This window comes from Trichosurus vulpecula, chromosome 3, assembly GCF_011100635.1.
Source record: "Trichosurus vulpecula isolate mTriVul1 chromosome 3, mTriVul1.pri, whole genome shotgun sequence".
NCBI lineage: Eukaryota > Metazoa > Chordata > Mammalia > Diprotodontia > Phalangeridae > Trichosurus > Trichosurus vulpecula.
Genome location: NC_050575.1, coordinates 312,596,310 through 312,622,816, shown reverse-complemented (window position 1 = coordinate 312,622,816; position 26,507 = coordinate 312,596,310). Strand labels below are relative to the sequence as shown.

General features: G+C 39.5%; 1 protein-coding gene across 1 annotated transcript in view; it reads right to left on the bottom strand.

The window, feature by feature from the left end:
• The window catches only part of GREB1 (growth regulating estrogen receptor binding 1), a 134,232-nt gene that overhangs the window by 42,066 nt on the left and 65,659 nt on the right, over window positions 1–26,507 (bottom strand). The window contains exons 15-21 of the mRNA XM_036751873.1: window positions 22,957–23,152; window positions 20,374–20,510; window positions 12,815–13,154; window positions 9,178–9,293; window positions 6,616–6,815; window positions 5,618–5,707; window positions 3,512–4,140 (exon numbers count right to left, since the gene is read on the bottom strand). Coding sequence (XP_036607768.1) covers window positions 3,512–4,140; window positions 5,618–5,707; window positions 6,616–6,815; window positions 9,178–9,293; window positions 12,815–13,154; window positions 20,374–20,510; window positions 22,957–23,152 — 1,708 coding nt within the window. The remainder of the gene's footprint in view (window positions 1–3,511; window positions 4,141–5,617; window positions 5,708–6,615; window positions 6,816–9,177; window positions 9,294–12,814; window positions 13,155–20,373; window positions 20,511–22,956; window positions 23,153–26,507) is intronic.

The following is a 26,507-nucleotide window of genomic DNA, read 5'->3' as shown; positions in this document are numbered from 1 at the left end:
AAACTGAGTTTAATTTTCTTTGTTGTCAACTTATTTGATATCATATAAAGTTATATTTAGAAATAACTTTGAACTATTGTATATATATTTTGCAGCTTGCTGGCAAAGTAGAGCACCTCAGTTAATTTCTAGTAATGTGACTATGGGCAAATCCTGTGGCCTCTCTTCAGACTCAGTTTCCTCATTAGTAAAATGGGGCTAACACCCACTTCACAGAATTGTTGTGAGGATTAAATCATATATGTGTGTATACATATAAATACATACACATATGTATATATACGTACATTTGTTCAGTAGTTTCAGTTGTGTCTGACACTTTGTAACCCCATTTGGGATTTTCTTGGAAAAGATACTAGAGTGGTTTGCCATTTCCTTCACCAGTTCATTTTACAGATAAGGAAACTGAGGCAAACAGGGTTAAGTACCCAGGGTCACACAGCTAGTAAGTGTCTGAGTCCAGATTTGAACTCAGGAAGATGAGTCTGACCCAGTACTCTATCCACTGCGCCATTTAGCTGCCTGTGTGCTCACACATGCACACGTGCACACACACACACACATGTATATATGTATGTATATGTGTGCATATGTGTATAGAGTGTTATGTACACACACTTACATACACTGCAAACTTTAAAAGTGCTAGGTAGCACTTTAGCTATTATTTTCTGACCTGGGTACATGTTGTGACTCCCCAATAGAACATAAGCTTCTTGAGGACAGGTACTATTTCAGTATGTCTTTGTATTCCCAGTGACTAGAAAGGTGTCCTGTACATAGCAGGCCCTTAAAAATGTTTGCTGCATTGTTGATTTAGAAAAAAAATTACAAACAGTTGGGTTTGATTTCTTTGAGCCAAATGTTAGATGAAGTGAGTCAGTGTCTTGGTTGGCCAGAGATTTTCTATATAAATCATAATTATTCTTGCTTTCCCTAGTACTAATGACATAGAATGACATTTCTGTCCCAATGAGAAGAATGGTATGAGAATTTTGAAAACAAAAAGGACTTTCACAAAAGCATAACTGGAACAGCCCTTAGAGATGATTTAATCTGACTCCTCTTTTTATCTAGTGTGGGGGAAAAGGATCAAAAAAGGAAAAGGATTTAACCAAGGTCATGTAACTAGTTAGTGGCAGGACTGGAAATAACAATGAGGTCGTATGGCTGCTTGTCCAGGGTTCTTCCCACTACACTATGAACTTAAGTTCCTTGGAGATAACCATAAAATTTCCATCACTGGGAATTAAAAGAAAGAAAAAACAAGCCTGGGCTATATTAAATGTTTTAATCAATTACATTTGTAGAAAACATTTAACAATAAAACATTGGACAATTAATGAAGACCAGAGTGTTTAAGTGATAAAAGTAGTATGAAAATCTTTAGTTAAATGACCAATCAATACAGCAACATGGTACATGCCTATATTAGCATTTATATACTCATTTTTGCTGAAGTGGAAAGTACTAAAATGAAAAACAGAAGAATGATATGTCAGCCCTGGTTCTGTCTACTATTAGCTTTGTAAAGCAGAGTATCATGGAAAGAGTTGTGGCTTTGGTAGTCAAAAGACTTACCTAGGGTTTGAGTCACTACTCAGGTACTCTGTGGAATTCATCAAGTCACCTTCCCTCTCTAAGATCCAAATACCCCATCTGCCAGCTGTGAGGCATGTACTAAATCAGAGGATCACAGAGTGGGAAGAGACCTTAGAGAGAGCACATAGTTGCAAAATCTTGTTTTCTACATGAAGAAATTAAAATTTGAAGAGGGGAAGGGATTTACCCAAGTTCACATAACTAATAAATAAGCCAACCTAGCTAAAGCAGCAAGCCCTCCTCAAGGAGAGACGGGAGACGGCACATGCCAGGCAAGTCAAACCACCTCCACACCTTGACCAGCATCTTCCCTTAGATAGAGACAGCCCAAAACTCATCCAGTGCTCACAAAATTATCCTCAGAAGCAATCCCTATGGAAATGCAACCTGGTAATGGCTCCTGTCGTTGCTACCACAACATTTATGGAAGACTAAGAAAAGAAAGTTCTTGTCACACTCAGTCAAATGGTTCAGCATCAGAAGCTGAAAGGATTTTATCAGTAGAAATGGCATTAAAGAAAAGACATGAACATCTACTTCATCACTGCACCTTAAGGGCCATGGGACCTTTCCACCTGACTTACAGCTGAAACCCTCCATTTGTGTTGTCTCTCTCATTAATATGTGAGCTCCTAGAGAGCAGGGACTGTCTAAATTTTCTGTTTATAACCCTGGCACCCATATTAACTGCTTAATAATTGCTTCATTCATTCATCCAAGTGGCAAATTCTAGGTTAGGACACTAGCATTTAGGGCAATCCTTCCCTAACCCTGGGTTTCTTCATCTGTAACATGAAAATAACTTCCCATTTCACAGGACTGTTATGGACATGATTGAGATAACTGATGAGAAAGTGATCTGATAAATATAAACCACCAGAGAATCACAACTACTGTTTGTAAACCTCAATTTAAGATTTGTCTCTTCATCCAGATGATTTCCATCTGCCAATATGTATGTTTCACCCAAGAAGGCTTACAGAGGTAGTCCATAAGCAAGATACAGCAACTTTAGCATCCTCTCTTACAACCAACTATAGAGCTTGACCCAAATCAAAATCATGAGTTTATTTTTAAAATACAGGAAGACATCACTGCAGCTCCACTGGTGGTGATCATCTCTTCCATTTGTATAACACCTTAGAGTTTTTGTTCACATGACATCCATCCTGTGAGGTATAGAGGGCAAAGAATACAACCCCCATTTTGCAGATAAAGGAGCTGAATCTTGGAGATGTCAGGTGAATTGCACCATCATATGGTTCACATATAGTGAAGAAAGAGTAAAACCACAGACTCCATGGTAACAGAATTTCAGAACCAGAACAGACATTAGCGATCATCTAGTGCTTCACTTATAGAGGAAACTGAAGCAATAAGTGAAATTGCCAGATCAAAATTCTACAGTTGCTTAGGGACAGAGTCAAGAAAACACAGACTCTGGTCTTCTGACTCCAATTCCACTACATCTACTACATTCTGAGAAATGTTATAATTCCACCTTTTGTAGGACATCTTTTCTTCAATTACACACACACTCCTACTGCAATCCCTTGGAGATGACCTTCCATTTCCACAGTATAAAACTTGCATGAACAATTTTCTCCATTTTATTTTCCCCTACCAGAATATGAGCTCTTAGAGATCAGGGACCATATTTTTCCCCTTTCATTAGTAATGTCCCATTTAAGTCTTGTAACTAATCACAGTTCCTGGCCCAAAATAAATGCATAATAAATGCTTGCTGACTGATTAAGTAGATGCTCTAACTAGAGCAAACACTTTTGGTTCTTTTTTTAAATCCCAAATAGAGAATTATTTTCCTGGCCTAAGAACCTACTGCTGGATAGGAATAAGAAAGAGCCAAGATCAAGAACACTAAACATACCCTAAGCTTGTGATTACGTACCTGAGGGGGACCACTCAAAAGCAGTCTCCTGGGGTGAAAGTTGTCCATTCTGCCCTCATTTCTATTATTGTAGTCCATGTGGCTGGGTTTGGGGACAGTCCACTGCCGGTAATAAAGAGACTGTTCCGTGCAGGTCATCATCTTACTCAAGAGAGGGCGAAAAGAACTGGCCCACATGACCGAATGGTAGGGCAGGAGGGAAGATGCCTTAGGAAGGCCGCTGCTGTCTGTGGAAGTAACCATGTCATACACCAACTTGGGCAGGAAAACTACAGGGGGTTGCTTCAATCCTTTGGTCATGGAGCACTGGGAGTTCTGCAAGATGAAAGCATTTGAAGTCGGTGCAGAAGAGGAAGAGGAGGAAGAGGAAGAATATGGTGAAGATGAGGAGGTGACTGAAACCTGGACACTTTTAAAGTTGGGTTTTGGATTCGGGCACATGTCTTGTTCTCCTGGCCCAGGGCAGTGCCTGCTGATGGTAGTCTGAACACCTTGACTTACTTTCTGTCCCTGCTTCTCACAGGTAGCTGGGCCATCTTCCATCACACTGTTGAGGGAAGGATGCGGGGATCTGGCCCCCTCACCCAATGCCATTACCGGTGGAGATGACTCATTGCCAAAGGCCATACCTGAAAAGAAAGGCTGTGTTTCAGGCCAGCACTTGTACTAACTCTTGGATGATAGTCACTGAGTTTCTTTTTCCTCAATGGAAAACTATAATGGATAGATTAATCAATGAACAAGCATCTACCATAAGCCAGGCTCTGGGTATACAAAGAATGAAATAATCTCTCCATTCAAGGACCTTACATGGGCATGGGTATGGGTGTGTGTGTATGTATTTATACACACATAGTAAAATATATACATATATTTATAGGCATATACAAAATATATATCCAATAACTGGTGGAGAGGTACTAACAGTTGGGGGGAATCAAGAAAGGCTTTATGTAGGAGGTGGTTCTTGGGCTGAGTTTTGAAGGAAATTTCAAAAGGATTCTAGGAGACAGAGATGAGGGGGGTATTACCTTGAAACACTGCTTTTTGTAAGAAAAGTTTTATACTCTAAACTTAAAATAGCTTTAGCTGATAACCTATGAAAGGATCGTGCAAAGGTGGCATAACCAACCAACTAGTGGTTAGAATTTTGGGGCAATGGAATGATGAATATAATAAATATAAAGTCCTAGTCCTACACTTGGGTTCAAAAAAAATCAAGTATCCTACTACATATAGCCTGAAGAATATGTGGCTAAACAACAGATAACATGATTTTAAAATAAAGATCTGAGGGGATTAATGGACTATAGGCTCAACATAAATTGATAATATGGCATGATAGTCAAAAAAAACTAAGCTAGGCTAGCCTTCATGAATAGAAGCATAGTGTTCAGAACAAGAGAGCACAATGAGAAGAACTACCAAAGTCATATCAAAAACAGGAATTACTCAAGGTCTCAGGACCCACCTGAATATTCCTGGTAGCAAGATATTTAGATGGTGAATTCTAACTACGTAAGTATAGAGAGGAGATATAATTTGTATGGTAGACAACTAAATGACATAGTAAGTAGAGCCTTGAGCCTGGAGTCAGAAAGACCCGAGTTCAACTCCAGCTTCAGACACTACATGACGCTGGGCAAGTCACTTAACCTCTGTTTGCCTCAGTTTCCTCATCTGTAAAATGGGAATAATAAGTGCCCTTACCTCCCAGGGATGTTGTGAGCATCTAATGAGACAATAAGAATAAAGCACTCAGCACAGTGCCTGGCACATAGCAAGCACTATATAAATGTTAGCTATCATTATTACAAGTATTGTTTCTTTTGAAGCAATAATATCGCCATCCCCATGAAAATGATAATAAACATATTTCAAAAAATGGATCCTTTGTAATCACAGATTTAGAGCTACATGAATCAACCTAATGAGGAAACTGAAGCATAGAGGTTAGTAAATGGCAGAGGGAGGATTTGAACTTGGGTCCTCTGACTCCTAACCCACTGCTCTTCTCACCAAGCTGTACTGCCCCTTGAGCTCCTCTCTAAAATGCTGTAATAAAAGCATCTACTGCTATGATCTTTCCCATTTGAAAATCCTTACTTGAAGTTTTTGAGGAAAGAGACGAAGACACAGAATCGTGGGAGCATGATCTCTCCCTTTTGACAGGACTTCTTTTCTCTGACACAGAACCTATTAAAAAAACACACACATGCACACAAAGAAAATTCAAATGAAACTTGTCTTTCTGCACAGGGAGTTCTTCTTCCTCAGACTCACTGCTACAACATGACCAATTTACTTTGTGCTTTGATGATTTCCATTTGTCTCTTTGTTCTTTAAATATAAGGTGGGATTTTAGAGCCTTTCCAGAATTGTTCCGTTCTTCTCAATCTCCAAAACAAAACAAGTTATTGATATTACTTTCACCTAATAAACTATGTAGTATCCTCCCTAGCATTTCAATTCCCCCCAAAGTTATCAAATACCTGCTTTGTATGAGCCCTGTTCTCAATTACACAACAGCTACAAAGTTCAGATGAGACATAACAGTTCCCTGATCCCAGTGGAGCCTACAACTTAATAAGAGGACACTATGAAAATAAAAACACAGTATTACAGGGTAAGTATGTTGGAGGGGTACAAACAACTCAGTTACCGCTGGAGTAACGAGGGAGGTGCTGACACCTGATGGGGACTTGTTGGACGTCCATGGGAGAAGGAAACAGAAGAGGCTCCATGTAGAGGGAAGTTGAACATAGACAAAGAAGTCGAAAAACACGGTAAATTTAGGGCACGGTCAGCAATGCAGTTGGGCTACAACACAGAATTTATAGCAGAGACCAATACAAAATAAGTCTGAAATGTGGGGCAAAACCAGGTTGTAGAACTAGGTCAAAACAAACCAGAATTTGAACCATCTACACCATCAATGGCACATAGTGACCTACATTAAAAGTATCTTCAGGACTCCATTTTATAATGTGTACAATACTAACTTGCAAAGTCTACCATTTCTATTAAGGAGTTCAGTTGGGAAGAAGTCAACCTGCCGACCGCAGGGCCTGCCAGAGTCACTCACTCCATACATGCCCACACACCTTCCGTCACTATCTCTTCATCTTCGTTATCTGTACTGCTCAGCTTCTCCGGGTCACTTTCCAAGACCTCCCCTACGGTCACTTTCTCCATGGGGACTTCAGAACTCACAAAATAGGCTGCCAAGCCAAGTTCTTGCTCCAAGGTTGTTCTCACCAAGGAGGATGAGTTTATTAAACGCAGGTCACAGTACCTTAAAGACCTAAGAATAGATAAGAGAAGGAGATAAACGGCTCTAGTTATTCCCCAGCCATTACCACTATCACCCGAAATGTTTCCCCAAAATGTTGAATTCTGGATAGACCAGAAAAAGGAACAGAAGGAAGGAAAACAGGCAGAATATGCGATCTTATATGCTTTTAGTCACAAAAATCAACCCATCAACATATCTTCACTGAGACCCTGCTGTCCACAACTATTATGGGAGGCACAAGACTGAATAAGACATGACCCCTACCTACTCTTACGGAGGCAACAGTCTACACTCTCCTTGGCTCAGTGCTGCTTTATTATTTATTACTGATTGGGATAAATGCCTAAAGAGCATGATTGTCGATCTGCAGAAGACACAGAGCTGACAGGGATAGCTAGAACAATGTATGAGCAGGACACAGTCAGGTTCCTAAAAGATCCCTACAGGCTAGAACAATGGACAGTATCTAATCAAATAAATTTACCTTCGTGAAACTTCAATACAGGTTCAAAAATTCAACCTAAGTACAAGAATGGAAAAGGAGACACTAGATATGTTTGTCTAAAGAGCTTCATAATTAAAAATAATTCTAATGAGTAATAAAAAGAGGAATTGTCTGAAGAAACCAACATGTACCTCCAGAAAACTCAGCAACTAACTTCAGAAAGACATATGTCTACACACACACACACACACACACACACACACTCTTAGAGAAAAGAGGAAAAATATAAAAATTTGGTACCACAAGAATAGTATCAAGAATATTAAGGCTCAGAACGATGCGGCTGGTGTTGAAAGCTAAGCAACAATGACAAAAAAAAAGTTATATCAAGGGAAATAGGAGACCTAAAGAAGAGATAAAGACCACTATTAGGGTAGAAGGGATGATGACAATTGGTAACAGAGAGAACAGAATAGCTAGTTTCTTATGCTGCTTCTGCCTTTACCAAAAAGAACGAACACTAAACTAGAAGGACAGAGCAAAGGTGGAGAACAGGGAGATGATACCTAAGTCAAGGACAGTAAGAGAAGACCTAGGGAATCCAAATCACCTGACCCAGATGACCTATGTCTCCAGGTGCTGACTAAAATCAATGGAATTGCTAAGCCAGTATTAGATATATCTGAAAGATCTCTGAGAACTGGAGAGGTACCACAGGTCTAGAGATGGGCAAATATTATCCTGATTTTAAAAAAGAGAGTATAATAAGTGGTGAAGCTTAGATCGTAATAATAGTTAGCATTTGTGTAATGGTTCACAAATATTAACTCGTTTAATCTTCACAACAGCTCTGGGAGTTAGGCGCTGTTATGATCCTCATTTTACAAAGGAAGAAACTGAGGCAGGCAGAGGTTAAGTGACTTGTCCGGGGCCACACAGCTAGTAAATATCTGAGGCAGAATTTAACATGGGTCTTCTTGACTCCAGGCCCAGTGCTCTATCTGCTGCACCACATCATAACCACCTCTTCTGACTGCAAATGGGATACCTGTTTCCACTACATTACACTGCTCCCATCTAGTTTTAAAAAGAAAAAGAACACAAAAAGGAACAGCTAAGCGGCACACTAGACAGAGCATCAGGCCTGAAGTCGGGAAGCCCTGAGTTCAAATCTGACCTTAGACACTTACTAGCTATGTGATCCTACGCAAGTCTCTTAACTTCTGCTTGCCTCATTTTACTCGTCTGTAAAGTAGGGGTAGCAGCAACACCTACCTCAGAGTTGTTGTGAGGATCAGATGAGATACCTGCAAGTCGCTGATCACAGTACCTGCCACACAGTAAGTTCTATACAAATGTTAACTTATTATTGCTGTTGCTATCATCATCACCACCACCATCATCATCATCATCATCTCTCAAACAGCACACACTTCCTAGCAACACGGTGAGCACCAGACCTGGCATCAGAAAACACGGGTTTGAGTCTCTGTTCTTCAACTTGCTATCAGCGTGACTTTGGGCAAGTCACTTCATCTTCGTGAGACTCAGTGTCCTCGTCTATATCTGGGGTACCAGCACAAACTGTATTGTTTGTTGTTTGTTGCGAGGATGAAAAGAAATCGTCGGTGCATAGATTTAGGGCTGAAAAGGACATGAGAAGCCATTGTCCAAATGATCATCTTACAGATGAAAAAACAGACAGAGAGAGATTTAAGTTTCTCGACCAAAGCAGCACAGCTGCTGAATGTCTGAATCAGGATTCGAACTCAGATCTTCCTACCTTCAAGTTCAGTGCCTTAACCACTTTACAGCATTGCATCTCCAGGGCAGATACTATGTAGAACAACACTTTGTAACTATAAAGAACCAAATAAATGTAAGACACTGTTATTGTAGAAATATAGGTTGTACTCATGTGCTCACCTTGGCAAGGATTCTCCATGAGGATCCATTCCACTAAATATTAATATGCAAGGCAGCCCCTCTAACTCGAGGTAAGTCTGAGGCCTCCATTCTGCATCTTCAATTTTCTGCCATATCTGTCGCATAAGAAAAAGCCAGTTGTCAATGCTTTGAACTGGTTGTAACAACCTATATTTCTACAGTGATTTACAATTACAAACACAGGTCCCACAGTAACCTGGTGAGGCAGGTAAAATAAATGTTATTATCCTCATTTTATAAATGAGGAAAATGAGGAAAATGAGGCCCAGATTGGTTAACTGACTTGCCCAAAGCCATATAAGTGGCTCAGCTAGGATTTGAACCCAGGTCCTTTGACTCCAAATATAATCTTCTTTCCACCAATAAGTATTTGCTGATTTGAATGAAACCATGATAAACGACTGGTTCATCTGTAGTTACAAATTTCTAGATTTATTATATTATCAGCTTTGTCATTCTATCTGTTATTCAAAGGCTTATGAGTTAAAGCCATGATTGTGTCTGATTCTAGGGAGGGAAAGTCTCCAGATTAATTTGTCTTTTAATTGTAATAATATGAAAACTATATGACCCAACATGTTTTGCCTTCACTGCTAGAAAGTTATATCCCAACCGTTAGAATAAGCTTATTATCTAAAAAGCATCTACCACTCTGACTTCCTTCAGAAAATCTCTTTTCTGTCATATCTTAGGTGTCCTTTCTTAGCAAGTTTTAATCCGTATGAAATCTCAAGTTCATTCAGAAGTAGGCACAATACAGTTTTTAAACTTTAAAAAACAACTATAAAGAACAGATAGTATCTACTTCTGGAGTAATAAGAAAGTTCTTGCTACACATATTTAAAATATACACTCTATTTTTTTATTTTTCACTCCCCAAGCCTGAAGTTAATATTTTTTTTCATAAAAAGGGAGACATGTACATACCTCATCCCATGGATAATAACGTTATTCAAATTAGCAGCCACCTACAAATCCAAAACTTAAATGAAATCAGACTGAAGCTAAGAAAAAATACTTGGGCCAAGTAAAACATTTCAGGGAATCCTGGCATGCCTGCAAATATGTATCTTGCCCTGGATGTCTCATGATTTTATTTTCTTGTATGGGGTTTTTTTGGGGTGGAGGGCAGGAGCAGGGAAAGGAAATAATGAGCCCATGATTTCACTGAACAAAGGAATTTCCAGTATGGTAACGTCTTAGATACGACATACCAACGTACCACAATATACCAGTGTCTTAGACACAACTTCTCAGACAATCATCTAAGGCACTGAGGTGTTAGGTGGTCTGCTTATGAGCGAGCACACAGCTAATATATATGACAGACAGGAAGGAATTCAACACAGTTCTACTACCTACTATGTCATGCTGGAGACTGAGCTGATGTACTGATACGCATAGATATGTATATGGTTAGTGGATTCACTGGGGCAATGGGTAGTCATTACAAAGTCAAGCCAATATAGAAGTCTCAAATAAAATGCTCCAGGGATTTATACTTGGGCTGGGTTCTTTAACATTTTCTAAAATGTACATATACATAAACACATAGATGAAGGGAGGAAGGAAGGAAGGAAGGAAGGAAGGAAGGAAGGAAGGAAGGAAGGAAGGAAGGAAGGAAGGGATGAATCAATTTCTATTCAAGTTCATCTCTGGTATCTCATTACAGCACACTCTGGAAGGTCCTATCAATAAGGTTTCTAGCATGGATACAGTCACTGATCAAGGCCAGTAAAATACAATGAAATTTATCACCAACAGGTTGATGACAAAGTGATGAATTTGACCACAGAAATACATGAAATCATCTACCAAAATCTAGTTTGTGACCCAGGGCAATTCACTTAAATGCTCCTAGCCTCAGTTTCTTCATCTATAAACAGGGATAACAATATCACCTACCTCAGGGCTACAGTGAGGAACAAATGAGATAATATCTGTAAAGTACTTTCCAGATCTTAAAGCTTTCTATAAATGGTAAAGCTATTAGTATTATTAACATAATATTATTAACAAAAATAATAAGGCATGGGAGGTATTAAGGACTGACATTGGTAGCGAGAGACGTATGGAGGGAGTTACATCCACACAGATAACCAATCAATCAATAAACATTTGTAGATTATGACTTTCACTAGTTCAGGGAGAGTCCCCCTTGTAGAACATCAAGGATACTTAAATTACTGAAATAAGTAATAAATTAGCAAGTTTAACCTTTGCTTTAGTACTTCACCAATTCCTTTGATCAACAGCTCCAATTTTATTTTTGTTACATTTTAATTTTTGGCACATTTTTCACAGATTAATATTAGGGCTTTGCTTACAACCCTGCTGCCACTTGGCAGATGAGGATACCACTTCAGAGTACATCTAAACAATTCTAGTCATGGATAACCCTGGCTTTCTGGAGCAGTATGCATTCTCATATATAAGAAACGGAATTCTCATATATGGTTTAGCAGTATATAGAGAACATTTCATGACAACATCATAAACACTGCTCCCTTTCCCAGGTTTTGTGTTGAAAGTTTGAGGTGACCCCTTTCCTATTCTAGAGACACATCTGAGTTCTTGTGCCCCAACTTCCACCCCAAGTTCTTCCCAATGAAAGTATATTCATGGACTCCTCCCCATTTCCCAGTTTCATCTGCAAAATGAGGGTTTGACTGTGAGTATCTGGAGGTAAGGGACAATCCATTCATCCATTTAATAAATAAGCATTTATTAAGCACCTGCTACATAAACTGTGGGCAGCTAGACAGCTCAGTAGATAGAGTGCTGGGCCTGGAGTCAAGAAGACCCGAGTTCAAATCCAGCCTCTGACAATTATTAGCTATGTGACCCTGGGCGAATCACTTAACCTCTGTTTGCCTTAATCCACTGGAGAAGGAAACGGCAAATCTCTCCAATATAAATTTTCCAAGAAAACTCCATGGACGGTACGGTCCAGAGGGTCATGAAAAGTTGGACACAACTGAACAGCAGTGTACACTGTGCTTGATACTGGGGATGCAGAAATAAAAACAAAGGCAGTCTCTGCCCTCAAATAGCTTACATTTTAATAGAGGAAACAATATGTTTGCAAAGAAGTAAATACAAAATACATACTACATTAACACATTCCTGGTCAGGGCCTGATTTACTAGATGGACCTTCCATCTCTTAAATGGAAGGCATAATCCTTCTGTGAGCATCTGCCCCCCGCCTTAAGGAAGCTCTGGATCATAGGAACACAGGAATGGTTCATAGGATTGAGTATAATAGTTAAGGACCTCAGATAAGACTATAGTCCAACCTTTCACTGTTACAAAGAAGAAAACCAAGGGCCACAGAGAGTGAATCAGTCGTCCGAGGACACACAAGCAGTAAACAGCAGGGCCGTGGCGCAACCCCAGGTCTTCTAAACGAATCTCTTACAGTTTCTTCAGCCGCATGCTGACCATCCCAAAGATGGCTCCAGGCAGAAAGAGAATTCTTATCAAATACACAGAAAGCCATGTGCACAGGAGATAAAAGGAAGGGGGCTAGACAACGTGCTATGGACCCATGCTAACGGTACTGCATCCACATATATCTCCTTGTGGAAGTGGGAAAAGAGCTAACGTTGACTTACCTTTAGCTGTTCCACAAAGTGTTTCCCGATAGTGATGGCGGAATTGGGGTTCCCCAAGATGATCTCAAAGTGATCTTCTAGGGCTAGTCTTTCCCTCACGTGATAGAGCCGCTCATATGCCACAGCAGCCAGGGGGATGCAAGGAATACGGAGCACAACCATGAGCCCGTGCCCACAGGCGCACTGCTTAGAGGAGTTGATGAGGTTCTGGGTGATCTCCAGAGTCTCCACAGATGTGTAGTTCTTCATCTGCGACAGGCCACTGACGGCCATCATTGCCGCAGAATAATGCTGCACAAGGACAAACGTCCTTATCACTGCACTATGCAATCTGGGAAACCTGAGGACAGGATGAGAATACAGTGACCTAAGGAACAGAGAGGCCAAAGGCACAGCACCCCAACCCCTTCCTCGGCTATGATTTTACTAAACAATCTGCAATTCATTTAACACATTTCTGAAAAAGGGAGTGTTCACATAAACAGGAAGGCAAGATAATCCTGTCTGTGGGGTAAAAAGGCAAAAAAGGCTGCCCAAAGTTATAACAAGTGTGCTTCACTTCCACTCTGAGCCTGTCTATAGGCCATACCTGAAAGCACAAAGAGCCAGAGTCTCTGGGCTGGTATTAAACTGGCTTCTTACACTTTGGTTGTTGAAATATGCTTCAGAAGGAGAGAGAAGACAGTCTTTCCTGTGGCAAAGCCTTGAAGCTTTAGTAAGTTGATTTACTTGGGTTTCTTTTCCCATGTGACTTTGTTCTCCGTTGCACTAGTGTGTCTTATGCTACGGCCCATACTGTAAGCTGCTAGAAGACTTACACGTAGATCACCAAATGGGTGGCCATAGTGATGACTTCTAAGTATCCTTCTGAGCCCTTGCCTAGCCATTCAGCATGTCTATGTTAGGGTCACAGTAGCCTGACATTGAGCATAGAAGAAAAAGGTATATAAGATGAAAGGGTTGGGCCAGGTGATCTCACCTTACTCTAAGGCACTATACATGCTAGACTATAAACTCCATGAGAACAGGGACTGTGTTTTATCTTAACTTTGTACTCTCCTCTAGCAGCCAGCAGAGCTCTATAAACAGTGCTGCTTAATAAACATTTGTTGGTCAATTTTTTTGTAAATGGTTCATCCCTTCTGGCTATGAAATACACAAATTATAGTCATGCGGAGGAAACTGGGAGAAAACCTCCCTCTCCTACCTCCATGTTTACTAAGGGAGAAGCAAAGCAGGATGAAAGCAGTCTGCCAACGCAATCATACTCACAGATGTCCATCAGTATGTTTCTGATAACCCTGACTACCTCACAGGCTTGTTGTAAGGATTAGAGGCAATCACAAATACAAAGTGCTTTATAAACTATAAAGCATTATGTCAATGACAGATGTTGCTGTTTGTTCATCTACAACCATCCTGGACTACAGCAAAACCAGCTCCATGGAGCAAAGAAGGGACATGGTTCAGACACCAAAACAATGAAAGAATAATGTCTTAGGAAGAAGTTATGTAAGACAAAACGAGTTTCACCAGTACCTACCTCTCAATGTTCTCCCCAATTCCCTGATGACTCTCTTGGTTTTACACTATTGTTACAAGTTCCTTTGTCCACCCCTGTCCCTGTGCTTGGTTTTGGGTTTTTGCTGTGCACCCTGGTTTGCTTCTGCACCACATCTGATGACATGAACTTTGTTCTTGTCTTCCTAAGAAAGCTTTTCTCCCCTTTAATCCTCTTAATTAGCCTTTCATCACCAGCACTTGAGGACTCATACCCATAACTTAATACTAACAAGGAGATGGCAGGTATATTTCCTCAAAAGACCAAATGCTCAGAATAAATATCAAATCAATAACACCTCAGTGTCAATTACCAAGAGCATTTTTCCTTCATGAGGCAACTAGGTGGCATAGTGGATAGAGCGCAGGGCTTGGAGTCAGGAACACCCAAGTTCAAATCCAGCTTCAGATCACTGCTGGCTATGTGATCCTGGGAAAGTCACTTAGCCTCTGTTTTCCTCAGTTTCCTCAGATGAAAAATGGGGATCTTAAAAGCATTTACCATCACCCCAACCCAAGGTTGCTTTGACAATCAATATTTGTAAAGTGCTTAGCATAGTGCCTGACACACTGTAGGCACTTAAAAAATGTTTCCTTTATAGCAGGAGAAGCCATGGGTAACGCAAATCCAGAATCTTAGTACCCATGACCCACAGGCAAGTCATTTGAACCACAATTCTCGCTTTTTAAATGAGCGGGTTGGACTGAATGCTCTTCAAAGCCCTTTCAAGCTCTAAATTCTATGATCCTCTGACCAAGACTGAGGGTACCCTTCAGAGATTCACTAACGCTGTGAGCTTTAATAAAGATTAAGGGGGACATGGTGATCTTGTTTGCCCGTGTAATAGTGAGGCTTAAAGGCCCTGCTCCTTAACAAGGATAAATCAATTAGCGTTTCTGGAGAGCTTGCTAAGAGGGCAGTGCTTTACAAAGACTATTTATGATTCAGAATCTAACGTGGTAACCTGAGAAATGTCAAGAACTTTCCAAATCGTGAGTAGCTCATGCATTATCAATGTACTCATTACAACCAGGAAAGGATATTACAGACACAGTTCATCTTAGCTTTGTTTTTCATCTTGCCATTCCCCCACAAAGATAATAAATGTTTGTTGAACTGATATTACTGTGTGTAGGGATCCTAATATTAATAAACAAAATTCTTTAATGAAGTTATTCCAGAGAATAACCTGTACCCAGGGCTCTCTACAGTAAAGGAAGCTGATGTGGTACAGTGGGAAGAGAACAGGCTCTCTACTCACAGGTCCTGGGCTCAAATATTATCTCTAATATTTACTATTTATATGACCTGTAGCCAGTCACTTAGTCTCCTTAAAGGCTTCAGTTTTCTCATCTGTGAAATGAACAGGGTTGACTAGATGACTATTAAGGTCCATTCCAGATGAATAGCTAGGACCTTATGACCAGGGATCCAATAAGGCAGTGTCCTGAAGCAGGCTGGAAACTCAGGACTGCTGAGTTCATCTTCGTCATCACCATCATCATCATCATGACACTTATATAGCACTTATGACGTGCCAGACGTTGTGCTAAACACTTTTTAATTATTATTATCTTATTTGTTCTTTACAACAAGGCTATTATCCCATTTTATAGATGAAGAAACTGAGGCAAATGGGTTAAATGGGTTAAGGTCACACATAAATTGGTAAGTGTCTGAGGTGAGATCTGAACTCAGGTGTTCCTGATTCCAGGCCCAGCACTCTAGCCATTGTCCCACCCAGTTGCCCCATTAAACAGATCCTCATGAATTCACTTTCCATTTCTGACTTTCTATTTCCATTTCTATAGAATAAGGGGGCAGCTAGGGGGTACAGTGAAGTGGGCTTGGAATCAGGAAGATTCATTTCCATGAGTTGAAATCCACCCTCAGACACTTCCTAGTTGTAAGACCCTGGGCAAGTGATTTAACCCTGTTTGCCTCAAATAAAATAAAATAAAATAAAAGTAAAATAAGCTGGAGAAGGAAATGACAAACCACTTCAGCATCTTTGCCAATAAAGCCCCAAAATGGGGTCACAGAGTCAGGCATGACTGAACAACAAATAAAATAAGGAAGATTAGACTAATGAGAAGATTCAGGAGGAATTTGTGTTGTTTTCAGGTATTTGAAGGGACATTGGGCAGATAAGTGATTAGATTTACTCTGTCTAGATGTAGCAGGAGCAATGCATGAAAGTTGCAAACAGGAAAATTTAGATTTGATGTTACGAAAAACATCTTAACTAGAGCTGTCCAAAAGCAGTACAGGCTGTCCTGAGAGGTGAAAGTCTCCTTCGTTGGAAGTCTGCAGGCAGTGCTGGACAGCCACTGGTTGGATATGCTGTAGTAAGAATTCCTCCAGGATATGGGTTGGAAGTTCCCATTCTTTACAGTTATAGCAAGAGCCAGTCCTGACTGGGGATGGGGGATGGGTGAGGAACGGTGGGAGGTGGTACTAAATTTTCAAGGAGGCAGCCATTATAGCTCCCTTCTCCTCTCTACTTCCCCAGACTCCACCCCAAGTTCTAGCTAAATATTAGCCAAAAGAGGACATTCATGGATTTCTTCCCACTGCTCATTATCTTGAAAGCGGAAAGTAGAATGACTACCATGAACTTCCTGCACGCCATTACCTTTCCCTATAGAGAGTGGATTATTCTTCTACATCTCTCACTCTACAAGTACCAAGACCCCTCCCCGTAACCTTCTTTTTATCCTTATTATTAATAACTTCCATTTCTATAGCCCTTTAAAATTTACAAACTGTTGTAAGGAGAAAATTCTTAACCTGGGGTCCATGGATGGATCTCAGGAGATCTGTGAACTTGAATGGGAAAAAAAATTTACATCTTTATTTCCACTAGCCTCCAGCTGAAACTGAGCACTTCTTTCAATTATTTTTTGAAATTCACTGAGAAAGGGTCCATAGGCTTCACCAGACTGCCAAAGTGGGCCATGACCTAAAGAAGATTAAGAACCCCTGCTGTAAAGTGATAGGCACTGTTAGTCTTATTTTTATAGATAAAGAAACGAAGACTAAGGGAGATTAAGTGATTTATCACAGATCACACAGCTAGAACAAGGTCAAGTCATGATTCAAACTCAGGTTTCCTAGCTCCAAGTCCAGTGCTCTTTCCCCTCCACCATATTGCCTCTTGCACTAAAGCTCCCTCCTTCCACAACTTACCCCTACAACCATAAAACATCATTCTGGTTTCTGGGAAACTGCATTAGATCCAAGGCCACAAAGGGTCACATACTGCACTACTTACTGTTCACAAAATACCATCCTATATCTTTGATTAAACTGCACCCCAGGCCTGAAATGATTCCCTGCCCCCACCCCAACCTAATCTCTCTCTCTCTCCGGCTACTGAAATCCTTCCCATCCTTCCAGACCAACCAACAATGCTACTTCCTGTGCATGACTTTCTCCAACCTTCCCCAGTCAGGATCTTTCCCTCATTCTCAGGGAGTACCTTAATGGAAGACTCCTCGTTCTGCCACTCACTAGCCATATGACCTTGGGCAAGTCACTTCATTTCTGGATTTTGGTGTCCTCATCTGTAAAATGGAGGCTGGGACTTGATTGTTTGTAAGATTCCTTCTAGAATGTTTAGTGATTCCATAAAAACTATAAGAGCACTACGGAATGGACAAAGGAACCAAGCATTTATCAAGTACTGACTATGAGCTAGGCATTCTGCTAAGTGACTTACAAATATTTCCTTATTTATTCCTCTAGGAAGTAGGTGTTATGGTTATCCCCATTTTACAATTGAGGGAACTGAGGCACACAGCACTTAAGTGACTTGCCCAGGGTCACACAGCCAGGAAGTGTCTGAGACAAGATCTGAACTTAAGTCTTTCTGACTCCAGGCCCAGCGCTCTATCTACTGCATCACATAGCTGCCACTAAACATGCTCTATGGTATACTTATTATTTAAGCATGTGCATGGCTTTATCTCATACTAGACTAGCAAAAACTACAGTCAATGACTAGGCGTTATTCATCGTCTTTTCTCACTAAGTCTTAAGTACAAGTCTTTACAAATAGTAGGTCCTAAATAAATGTTCATTCATTATAAAAGAAAACTATGAAAGACTTAAGAACTATGAAAAACGCAATGACCAACACCATTCCAGAAGACTCAAGATGAGTCATGGCAAAGAGGTGATGGATGAGGTTCATGAAGGAGACGCAAGTTTTCAGACATGGCCAATGTGTAACTTATATTGCTTGACTACACTTATTTGTTACAAAGATGAGCTTTCTTGAGGGGAGGGGAGTTGTTAGAATAAGGAAAAGAGGGGAGGTTAATTACAGTGACACCAAAAAAGGCAGAAAGAAAAAAGGGTCAATGAAACATTAAAAGCAAAAGTACAGAGAAGGGAGCAGAAGAAAAATTACAGGAATATAAAGACAAGAAATATTACAAAATCAATGTTATACCAAGTATACAAATATGTGTGTATAGGTACATATATGTTTAAAAGTCTACACCATAATAGATTCAAGGATGCGATCCTCTTTTATTCTTTTGTAAGAAAATGTCCTAGTTTGTTAATGTGTGTCAAATACATAATTTTTTAAATGATAAAAAATTTTTGAGTGTTACATAAACATTGAATGTTCAAGTGACAAAGCTTTGAGCCTTCAATATCATAGGAACATACATAACACATAACCAGGAAGCTCCTTTAACATCCACACAAGTGTTATCTACAATAAAACAACTGAAGGGAATGTTCTAAGAAATCAATTAGTAACCTATTCAAATTTTAGCTTTTGCCCTTTTAGAGTTAGAAGGGACACAGGAGCATAAGATTTAGAAATGGAAGGCACTTTTAAGAACATTTGGTTTAACATCTAACATGTCACACAAATGTGATCAAATTATCTCCTGACTCAAAAATCTTCTAATCCCTTTATTGCCTTTAGGAGCCTGGTATTTAAAGCCCTCCACAGTCAGGCTCCCACTTACCTTTCTAAAATTATTTCATATTATTCCTCTTCAAATACTCTCCAGACAAACTCTCTAGCTAATTTTTCCCTGTATATGTCATCCCATATCTCAACTCCACACCTTTGACATCTGGAATGTACCACTTCCTATTCATCTCCACATTATTAAATTCTTAGCTTCCCTCAAAGCACAATTTGGGTGCCAACTCACCTTCTTGATCCCTTCCACCCCCCAGTTATTAGGACTCTCAGCCCTTTGAAACTGCTTTTTATTACTTTTGCTTTGTATTTAATTACTTGTGTACTCGAGAGGCAATTTACCCAGCGAACAGAGGGCCAGCTGACTCCAAGTCAGAAAGTCCTGACTACAAGTCATGCCTCTGACACATACTAACTGTGTGAACATGGGTAAATCACTTAATATCCCAGTGCCCAAGCTACTCTCTAAGACGGTTAGTTCCTTATGAGTTGCAATGCTCATCAGTGAAGGAAATTTCCATTCCAGGAGTTACTGATACCAATAAAACCACAGCTTTGAACCAAAATAAGACTTGTTTACCTAACATATGCCCTAAGTAGAATATAAAGTCCTTTCATACCATAACTGTTACATGTTTTGTTGTTTGTTTTTCTGCATCCCCAACACCTAGCACAGTGTTGTACATATAGTACTTGTGAATGTCTGAGTTACTGTTATTAAAAAATCTGAGTCACTGTTATCAAAAACGTCTGAGTCACTGTTATCAAAAATGAGGTCCAGAGGTTAAGTGACTTTACCAAGGTCAATCAGGTAGTGTATAAGAAAGACTAGATTCAAAATCAAGTCTTCTAAAGTCAAAATCCAGTATTCTTTCCATTACAGCACACTGCTCCATACCTTAAAAGTCTTTTAATCAAAATTCTTCCCCAAAGAATGACTATTTTTTATAATTGTTAGATATATATTTATAATTTTATTTATAATTGTTAGATATAGTTCCCAATATCATTTATACAATTTCTAATTATCATCCAAGATTTTTTAAGTACCGTTTTCCTAATGCCATGACCATTGCTTCAAAAGAGCTATCATATCGGAGCAGAGGGAGGCTGTGTCCAGAAAGAGTAGATTCAATAAATTCTGAGAGTCCAAAGTATTTTTTATTTTCCTGATATAAGTCCATTCCCTGAAAAAAACCAAATCATTAGTAATTGAGACACATCATTTATGGAAACAGCGGATCTTGACTGGACTATCATTTGTCATGAAATTATTGAGATGGATGTCTGCCCAATAAATACCAGCTACAGAGTTCCCAATACACATTTTCACCACCCCCTTTCTGCAATAAACATGAAAGCAAGGAGAATTTCAAATGGAGTATAGGGCCAGTGTGGTATGATACAACCATATTATGACTTTTATAGAATGGCTACAGTATGGAGAGTCAGGGTGGTATGGGGAACAGAAAATGCAGAGGGTGAGAGGAATAATAAGGGGAAAGCAGGAGCATTTTATAGCAGTGCTATGGCAGGAAAGACTAACAGATAAGTCAACCACATGGGAATTATTAACTCTACAACTGGGTAAAAGAGAAAAGAACAAGATTTTATGATGATAACTCAATTAGCAAATAGCTTCTATACCTGAAGTTACAGGGAAATGTTCTCATACCGTTTTCCTGAGACTATCGCCACTGAGTGGCAACAAAATTAAGGCTATTCTTATTCTTTGGTACCCATTAGGATCACCAGACTCCTGCATGAAAAGTGTATATTTTTAATCACGCAATTTGTTTTAAGAAAGGCCTTTCCAAATGCTATCCAACCCCAGACAAAGAACTGATGGTGTCTGAATGCAGACTGAAGCATACTTTTCTTTTACTTTATTTTTCTCGAGTTTTTTTTGGTCTGTTTTCTTTCAAACATGACTATTATGGATATGTTTTATATGGCCACATATGTATAACCTATATCGAATTGCTTGCCTTCTCAATGTCGCAGGGAAGAAGGGGGACTGGGGAGGGAGGAAGGGAGAGAATTTGGAATTCAAAGTTTTAAAAATGAATGTTAAAAATTGTTTTTACATGTAACTAGGGGAAAATAAAATACTAAATACACAAAATAAAATAAAAAGGCCTTTCCACAATCATTCATTTTGCTTAGACAGTTTTAAACTGCTTTTAGAAATATGTCAATTAACTACATTGCTTTAAGATGCTATTGAAATCTAAGTTCATTACAATTCCAGTGGTCCAATGATACATAGATGTGAGGGACTCAAAATATATGTATATTTTTTACACATCGTCAATGTGGGAATTTGTTACATGTTTGTTACAAAGGATTTTTCCTTTTTTCCCCAATGGGTTAGAAAGGAGGAAAAGAAAATATAAAATTACCAAATGAGAAAAGAAAATTAATTTTAAAAAGAAATCTAAATTTATGATGAAGAAATTTCCCTATAGAACAACTAACATGTTCTGAACAATTTACTCATTTTAACATCAGTCCCAAAAATAACCTACATCTACAACTTTACCAAAATACATACTCTTACAACAAAAACCTAATTTCCAGAACTCAACTAGAGCTCTTAAGTAATCAGAAATATTTCTGTATTCTATTTTAAAGAAAAGAATGCAGATAATGACAAGTAAACAGGCTGATATCAAGGCTTCAAAATTTTTCTAAGATCAACAATCATGTCATTCATGACAGAGCAATACAGCCCTGGGCTTGGATTCAAGAGGCTTGAGTTTGAATCCCCGTTCAAAGATGTACTAGCTGTATAAACACTGGGCAGGCAATTTAACTTTTTTGATCCATAATGTCCTCATCTGTAAAACTAAAGGGTAATAATATGAAATAACAGGGCTATTGCAATACTCAGACACAACAATGGATGCAAGGCACTTTTCAAACAATAAAGTGACATAGAAATGTGAGTCGTATTATTATTATTTTGTGATCTCCTATACCTTCTATCTATAATCCTGTACAATGAGAACTAAAGTTTATACCAAGATGACCTAAGGCCATGGCAAGACACTAGATCATCAGATATTCAATAAACCAATTCTATTAGTCAACTTACTATGACAAAAAAAAATTTGGGAAGGTTTTCAAAAAGTTGAAAAAGACTGGGTGGAAGGTAAATTCCACAGGACCATAAGCTCCCTGAGGCCAGAGACCATATATGCCCCTCTGCACCTAATATTCTGCTTTATATAGAGCAATATAAAAAAAAATTTAGAATTGGAAAGGACCCTAGCACCTAAGGCCAATCCCCTCCCCTTACATGTAAGGAAAATTAAACCTCAACAGATTAAGTGATTTCCTTAATATTTCAGAAGCAGTATGTACTAGAGTGGAGATGTGAACCCAGGTCTTCTGAATCCAAAGTCAGTGTTCTGAATACTATGCCATACCTCCACCCAAAAAAGGCCATTGTTTGAATGAATGAATAAATGAATATTCCATGAGTTTTAGGAAATCCAATTAATTACCACTACCATAACCATGCTACTCCTGAAGTGTTCTGGTTACTTCCTGTTGTACTATATACTTTCTCCAGACTCTAGTATAAATACTTTAAGAACCATAAAATTACCCCAGAAACGTATCTCTTACATTACTGTAGGAAGCAGGCCAGTGGATCTCATTGTAAGGACTGATCAGGGTGTGCTGAGTCTGTAGAGCATATGGGAAGGAGGTCACATGGAGGGTCACAATGTTGGGTGCTTCCTTCACCTCTCTGCAGTTGAGTAGTCGATCAACAAGTCCTACTGAGGGCTCAGTTTGAGGATACAGGTTCTGAACAGCACCACTGGTATTGGGAGAGAAGAGCAAACAGGGAAAGAAAAAACAATAGGTACATTTTTAATATTACCAAACAAGAATGGCGAGGTACTTGGTCGCTGAAAAATACAGCGAGATTTTCCCCATTGGTCTCAAATCCCACTCATTTACTTTTTCAAAGTCTCCTTTAAGAAGTCCCAAAAGAGCTAGGAGGAGCCAACTCAATGACAAAGTAAAAGTACTTACTCTAAATTGAGGCAAAATTAAAACCCTGTACCCTAGTCAACGATCTAAAAGGTTCTCTCTGCCTCAAAATTATGCCCCCTTCCTCAAATAAGTCAAAAATTACATCTGCACAGTGAGGTCATTTTGACTAAGTTGAGTTATCCAGGCAAACTACTTGTCAACCAGCTGTAAAATGGGGGCACCTGTATTGTTGTTGTTCAGGAACACACGAAGGGAGAAATAAACAATAAGTACTGCCGCCATATACTCCCGATAACAGGAAACTCTGAGTCCCTTCTCTTCAATCAAAAGCAGACTTATGCATGCAACCAATCACTCAATCAACAAGCATTTAAGCACTTTGTACTGGACACTGTGCCAAGTTCCAAGGATACAAACAAAAGCAAAAACAAGGTTCCTGCCCTCAAGGAATTCACATGGGGAAGACAACATGCAAATGAGTATGTACATACAAGAGATCTGCAGTGAAAATGGGAAGAAACCCAGAGGGGAATTGGGAGGGTGGGGAGTGGGGGGAAGGGAAGCCTCCTATAGAAAGTGTCATTTAAGCAGAGTATTGAAGAAAGTCGGGAAAACCCTATCCAGTAGTTCGGGCACTAAAAAGATTGCTGCAAAAATCTGTTAATTATATTTATTACATAAAGTCTATTAGTGAAACAAGAACCATCCAATTTCTCATTGAGGTCATTCATAAACAGGCGTAAATGAGAGGTAAGAAGGAGAGTACAGTGTAGGAAAAGGGACACGTAGAGAAATGGGAGAGGATACTTCCAGACTAATAGGTTGACATCAACATGAACAATGACAGAAACACTGACAAGTGCTTAGGTCAATGGCTTGGGACCCTCCTTCCCACTGATCACCTCCCAGGTCTGAGAATGAGGCTATTCAGCAAGCACCCTTCTCCAGGCCAAGGCTGCCAGAGTCAATCGAGGTCAACACTTAGCACAAAATAAGTCTTGACAAATACCTGTTGACTGATTGTCTAATATTCTACTTTTACTGAGGAATAATTTAAAAGAAAGGGGATAAATGGAGAGAAAGGGGGGAAAAGGGGGGAAAGAAAAAGGAGAGAGACAAAGCTGCAGAGACATGCAGAGCCAGAGAGAAGAGAAACAACAAGCTTAAAATTATATTGCTATTTCTCAAAAGCTAATCCTTAAAAATATTGAGACTACTTTTCTTATTCAGTTTTCATCCATCCAGTTCCCTCTACTTCTGGGTAGAAGTAGGTCATTTACTAGTCTGTATTGGGCCCTCCTTTACTCTCTAGATTTTGCCACCATGTGTCAGCTGCCTTCTCCCTCCCCTGTTCCCCCCCACCCACTTCTCCCACCGCTGGGTTACTCTCAGAACCTCCATTTTGAGGAAGTTCCCAGACCAGCCATCCTTTACTCTCCAGTTTTCACCATCATGTGCTCAGATCTTCCCCATCCTCAACTCCCAATTTTCTGCTCCCTTTCATGTTTTGTCCTCTTCCATTGGAATGTAAGCTCCTTGAAGTCAAGAACTGTCTTTTGCTTATACTAGTATCACCAGCACTTAGCACATGCCTGGTACGTAGAAAGTGCTAAATAAAGTCTTGTTGATCCAACTTGACTAAATGGTCTTCTGAATCCTGATCCAACGGGCAACAGAAATTTGAGTTAATGACAAGACATAAAGTCCAAGATGTCTGGTCAGCTTTACATTGCTCTGTACCTCCTGTGGATCCATCTATAATATGCTTAATACGTTTATTAATTTGGAAATGGTCTTATTTCACAAAAAAAAAGCTGATGATAATCCCACTAAATTAAGCAGACCACATAAGTGTTCATTTCTGGGTATCACTCTCTGAGGGGCATTAATAAACTGGAGTATGTCTAAAGGAAGGTGACCAGGAGGCTAAGAGTTGTTGAAATCATATCACATTGAAGAAACTGAGGGAGGTTAGCCTGAAAAAAGAAGGCTTACTGGGACATAATAGCTATCACCAAGTAGCTGAAGGATTGCTATACGAAAGGAATAGATTTTTTTCCCCATAGTTCTAAAAGACAGAACTGGAACCAAGGAGTAGCATATTTCAGCTCAATCTAAGAGAATAATTCGGAGCTTCCAAAACTGGAATAGGTAAGGCAGCCTTCCTCAAGGTCAGATCACCTCATACATGGAGCCTCCCAGACTGCCCACAGCCACTCAGCCCTCACTCACACCTGCAATTACCTTCTATTTCTTTGCACATGTGTTGTATTTACTTTAGGTGCAAATGCTGTTTCCTCTGACAGAATGGAAGTTCTGTGAGGCTAAGGACAGTTTCATTTTGGTTTTGCATCTCCAGAACTTGGCATAGTATCTGGCACAGTATAACATGAATGATAACAATGACAAAAATAATAACAATAAACACCTCACATTTATATAGCGCTTTAAGGTTTGCAAAGAACTTTACAAATATTATCTCATTTGAGCTTCATAACAACCCGTCAAGGTATGTACCGTAATTATTCCTGGTGAAAATGAGGGTGAGAAAACCTTAAACTGCCTTGTCCAGGTCACACCGGTAGTAAGCACCTGAGGCAAGATCAGAACTCAAATGCTTCCAAGCTCAGTACTCTGCTACCTCACCCAGCTTCCTCAGGCACTTAACAAAGACTAGTTGTCTGTGATCCCTATAAGTAAAAGCATTCAAACAAAGGTAAAATGGCCACTAATTGGAGAAGCTAAAGGTGAGAAATGAACCAGATTACCTTTGAGGCACGCACACACACAAAAGGTCATGTTAAAATAGCATTTTGAAATTTACAAAGCACACATCTGTGATATACATATAAACTTGCACATGTATGTATGTGCTTATATGTATATGTGTATATGTGTGACATTTTTATTTTCAGTAACCTCTAGCTGAAATTTAGCCTTTCCTTGCATTACAAATATAGGCAACAAACGTCATTCTTCAAAGGGGTCCATAGGCCTTACAAGACTGTCTTCTTGCTTTAAAAAAAAAGGTTAAAGATGCCTGCACTAGCCCAATTTCTACAATTATCCCTAAAAAGTGGACATTCATGCTTTCCTTTAAGACTTCCACTGAAAAAGAATCCATTTATACCTCCTGAGGCAGCCCATTCTACTATGGCTCACTCTACCGATTAGGA